The sequence below is a fragment of the Lactuca virosa genome, chromosome 3 (assembly GCF_052849685.1).
Source record: "Lactuca virosa cultivar CGN04683 chromosome 3, Lactuca_virosa_CGN04683_v6, whole genome shotgun sequence".
Taxonomy (NCBI): Eukaryota; Viridiplantae; Streptophyta; class Magnoliopsida; order Asterales; family Asteraceae; genus Lactuca; species Lactuca virosa.
The window spans coordinates 254170314-254175354 of NC_136428.1; the positions used below are offsets into that span (position 1 = coordinate 254170314).

The following is a 5041-nucleotide window of genomic DNA, read 5'->3' on the forward strand; positions in this document are numbered from 1 at the left end:
TCAAAACTCAAAACTGAATGAAACATAAATTGTCTTTCAACTTTATTTATTGGTTTAATCGGTGTATTTCTCATTTTTAATGTGTGTAGCTTATATTTTCATTTTTAATGTTTGTATCTTGTAATGTTTGTAGCTTATATTTTTAGTCTAAGTTCTTGATGCTAGTCCTTTTTTTAATACGTCCACTCTTCATTTTTTTTAATTAGATGCATTGCTTTTATGACAAAAATTTTACCCTTAACTCTTAAAGGACTAAATATATGGTTTCCAAAGCTATAAGACAAAGTTGCAATTTTACACACAATCCAAGGACTACTTTCATAATCTATTGTTGGTGGACTTGGTCAAACTCAAGTCAGTCAACTCCTCTAATCGCCAATCCAAGATCGCGGCCTCATAATTTTCAGAATTCACCGCCCAACCACTCATCAATGGCCTCCGATCATCACCACCACCACCACCACCAACACCGTCCCAACCGCCTATCTCTCCCGCCGCGCACGGCCATCCCGATCACCTCATCCCGCCATTACCCTCCCTTCACTCCAACTCCCACCCCCTCCAAAAATCGCCACCGTCTACCTTCCTTCACCGCCACAAAAAACAAAAAAATCTCTCCGTCATCCCTCTTCCTCCTCCTCTTCTCCCTCCGTTCCCTCTACTCTCTCCTTCCGTTTCTCCAATCTTCACCATCTTCGTTCTCAATCTTCCCTTTCGCGTTCCTCGTCTCTCTCCTCTCATTCCTCCTCTCTCTTTCTTTCTCTCTCTTCAAACAGAAATCCATTTTTACGTTTCATCATTCGATCACCAAATCCCAACAACGAATACTCTTCGCTAAATCGATTCTGCTCGCGATCGTCTTCCTCATCCGTTTCCAAGCGCTTCGTTACTGCGGTACCGCTGCTATGATCCTCGCGGAAACGTCCGGTTACGTCGCTTCTCATTTCGTCACCGGACAAAATCGCAGTTTCACTCATCTAGATCGGGTTGGTTCCAATAAGGTTCGTGGATTTTTCGCGTTGTTCATCGGATTATTATTATTATCCATCAGTTGGGATCGAATTGAATGTTTCCCTTTCTCTTTTGTCAACCTCGGTAAACTAGGGTTTTCCTCTTTTCTTATTGCCAATAGAGAGAAATGTGTTAGGGTTTGGCCAATGCTGCTTCCTTTTCTTTCAGGGTTTTTGAGTGGGTACGAACAAGGGTCTATAAATTGGGGAACAATCAGGGAATTGGGTCGGAAAGAGGTTCGACTGATTTCATTGCTCTATACTACTGCTATCCTCTTTGTCCCTGCTGCCATTAGTATGCTGGTCTTCGAAGCAGAGGGAGACAGTGTTTCCATTCGTACCCTTGGGTGGCCATTAGCAAACACAGTAGTTTTCGGAGTGCTTTTGAGTGAGAATTACACCGATGAGAAGCTAATAACCTTCAAAGATTTCCAAAAAGAGTTTCTTGTCACATTCGTATGCACCATTATCCTTGAGTTGCTTTATTATCCTGAACTTTCCCTTTGGGGGTTACTAATCTGTGGTATACTTCTTGGAATTGGTGTGATGGAATTAGATCCTGCTCGTTTAATCTCTCTGGAATTAGGGTTAGGATCATCAGATTCATTTCTAGTTTCAGTCACAAAGTCTATTCGTCACATTATGAGTGAAAGAAAATCAAGAAAAATTGCTCTTTTTCTCTTGATCAATTCTGGTTACATGGTGGTGGAATTTGTTGCAGGTTTTATGAGCAATAGTCTTGGGTTAATATCTGATGCATGTCACATGCTGTTTGATTGTGCTGCACTTGCTATTGGTCTTTATGCATCTTATATTGCTCGATTACCTGCAAACAATCAGTATAATTTTGGTGGTGGAAGATTTGAGGTTTTATCAGGTTATATGAATGCTGTGTTTCTTGTTTTAGTTGGAGCTTTGATTGTTTTGGAATCATTAGAAAGAATCTTGGAGCCTCAGGAGATTTCAACTTCAAGTTTGTTGATGGTTTCAATTGGAGGTCTTGCTGTTAATGTTGTGGGGTTGATCTTTTTTCATGATGAACATCATCATGCCCATGGTGGAGGTGCATCATGTTCCCATTCCCATTCCCATTCCCATTCCCATTCCCATTCCCATTCCCACTCTCATCATCATGATCATGCCCATGTTGGACATGATCATGAAACAGATGATCATAAACATAAACATGATCATGATCATCATGATCATGTTGTCAAGGAGGATAAACAAAAGCAACATCATCATCATCATCATCATATTGATCACAACATGGAGGGAATATTTTTGCATGTTCTTGCAGACACATTAGGAAGTGTTGGGGTTGTAATTTCAACTCTTCTGATTCAATACAAAGGGTGGCTTATTGCTGATCCTGCTTGTTCTATCTTTATATCAATATTAATTGTGTCTTCTGTGATACCATTGTTAAGAAACTCTGCAGAAGTTTTGTTGCAAAGGGTTCCTAGATCTCATGAGAACGAGCTAAAAACAGCTATAACTAGTGTTAAGAAGATAAAGGGTATATCTGGAATTCAGAATTTTCATGTATGGAGTCTTGCAAATAACGATGTTGTTGGGACTCTTAATGTGTATATTTCTGAGGGAATTGATCAGGTTTCTATGAAGGAACAAGTTTTGGATATATTACATGATGCAGGGATCAAGGACTTGACTTTACAGGTTGAATATGTGAGTAGTTAGATGGAAAGATTCCTGCTTTCAAGAATCTTGAAAGGGCTCCAAGATTTGATCATAGAAGGAAAAGATGATGACTTTCTTGTTGGGTTTTGCAAGGTTGACCCATGGTGGTGGTGGTGGTGGAGATTGGCGGCTGAAAACTGAATTTGTATATTGATAAAGAGTTGCCTACACGTTTATCAAACAAGTGAGATTGTAATTGGATAGGATATAATCAAGATTTTGGTGAAATTAGAGGTGCATGATTTGGTTAGTTTATGTATACAATGAATTGACAATTGGTGATTTTATGCAACATCAATTGAATGAAAGTAGGAGTTTAATAGAAATAGCAACTTTTTACATACTTTCTAGTTTCTACACATGTTACATATGGGTTTCTGTGGATAGTTTTTTGCTTGAACTTCCAACATTCTCATATCATTTGCAAAAACCATCATTCTAAAAAAAGTAGTCGTTTCAAGGATTTCAAAGTCTCTTCTTAGCCTATTAAGATGTGCTCTTTAAACTCGGATTATTTCCTTTATATCTCGCCTTTATTGAATCCCACAACTGATTTATAGTCTCCTTTTTTGCTACTATTTCATGATTGTGCCAAATCTACACATACCATAATGTGTGATTCATGGGGTGTAAAATGAACACACGATGACACTTATCATGAATTTTCTAACATCACATTTGCTAGACCATCAAATGTGAATCATGGTGCCATATAACCATACTATCCGAAACACTCCTCATGTGTGGTTTTAAAACAATTTTTAAAACCAAGTAGTTTTAGTTCTAAATAATTTAATTGCTGAAAATACATAATTAAGGCCCCAAAGTCCAAAATATAAGTACTCTGTTCAAAATACAAGATATCATCGGTTAATCTAAACCCATAGTTAAAAAATGTAACCACTACAAAAACATGGCCTTCTAAATATCATTCATATCTTCAATCTCTCTTCTTCCAATCATCTAGGCATATATCAAAATACAAGTGTTAAGCTTGAAAATCCTAATGAACATATTTGTGGTTGGATCTTTAAGAGTTTTGGATAATGTAGATTATTCGAACTCAAAGTCAAACCTCCAAAAGTAGTTTGTAAAACTGAAGATACTATTTAGGAACAGAGAAATTGTGATTTCACTATCAAATCAAAGTATTTGGGTGGTACTCCCTAATCTTTGATTAGATAAAACTCAGAAGAGATTAGGAACAGAGAATGTGATGTATGAATTTCGTTAGTACAAAAAAATTGACCAAAATTGGTTAAATACCTCATTTGTCTAAAAACTGTCATAAAACAGTTTGGCAACAGTAAAAAACCGTCATAAATCCGGGTTTTCTGTAAGGATTAATACCAAACCAAAAAACGGGTCAAATATTCTAAATTTGGATTTCTGATACATTTTCAATACAACAATATAACCCAAATAAAAAACAGCCAGAGGCTCTGCCCCTTGGGCCCCGCCAGAGGAGGCAGCCCCTTGGACCCCGTTCCCAGGGGCGCTGCCCCCGGACCCCTGTTCGTTCAGGGGCTTCGCCCCTAAATGACAGTCTACTTTTAATCTTGAATAAACTTAAACAAGTGTGCACTCCGCACCTTCCTTGTTTAATATTCATCAAGATTGATTTTGGTCAACAAGTCAACCCATTACACATAAATACAATTAGTGAAACAAATCACCAACATATACAATATAGTTAAGGAAAGTAGCTTAAACCAAAATAACACTGCTTAAAACCTTTAACATTCCACAAAACAAACAAATAAATAATTAAAGGATGCAATGAAAAATACTTCTAAATCCCAATCCAAGTCAACCTCAACAAACCAAATCTCTCAAGTGCTAGTTAACAAATGTCACCTTGTAAATTAGTTAACACATAACACAACTATTTAACCGTTATCAATTCTGAAAACTAGATACCAGTAGACCATCATACTAGACCACATGTGGGGTTGCAAGTCCATATGTTCATGTGAGACTGTCACACCCCCAAACCGGAACGGCGGAAACGTTCGGGGGCGGAGGACATCATGTACAGTATCAAAACAATGAATAATAATAATTAAAGCAAAAACAACCATTGTATTAACAATATAGTATTTACATTGTATTCGAATCACAGCTGATTGACTCCAAAAGTAAATAGCAAAAACAAAGTCTTGAAGTTACTATGCTCCAACTTCTCGGACCCTGTGCGTGTACCCGTCTACTAGTTTCCTAAGAATACAAGTGGTTTTGAAAGTGTATCAACATTTAAGTTGGTGAGTTCATAAGTATTTTGTTTTAGAAAGTAAGTTCTTTGTTCTTTGAAAATATTCATGTGTTTCTCC

General features: G+C 37.4%; 1 protein-coding gene across 1 annotated transcript; it reads left to right on the forward strand.

The window, feature by feature from the left end:
* Positions 1–332: 332 nt before the first annotated feature.
* On the forward strand, positions 333–3174 carry LOC145167133 (zinc transporter-like protein). Its single transcript, XM_079086231.1, has one exon. It carries the CDS (start codon positions 432–434, stop codon positions 2709–2711), a length of 2280 nt encoding a protein of 759 aa, XP_078942357.1. The 5' UTR covers positions 333–431; the 3' UTR covers positions 2712–3174.
* The last annotated feature ends 1867 nt before the right edge of the window (positions 3175–5041 follow it).

Bases quoted from the DNA above. Each gene is read 5' to 3' on its own strand.
- LOC145167133 (XM_079086231.1), top strand. From the start codon at position 432: ATGGCCTCCGATCATCACCACCACCACCACCACCAACACCGTCCCAAC.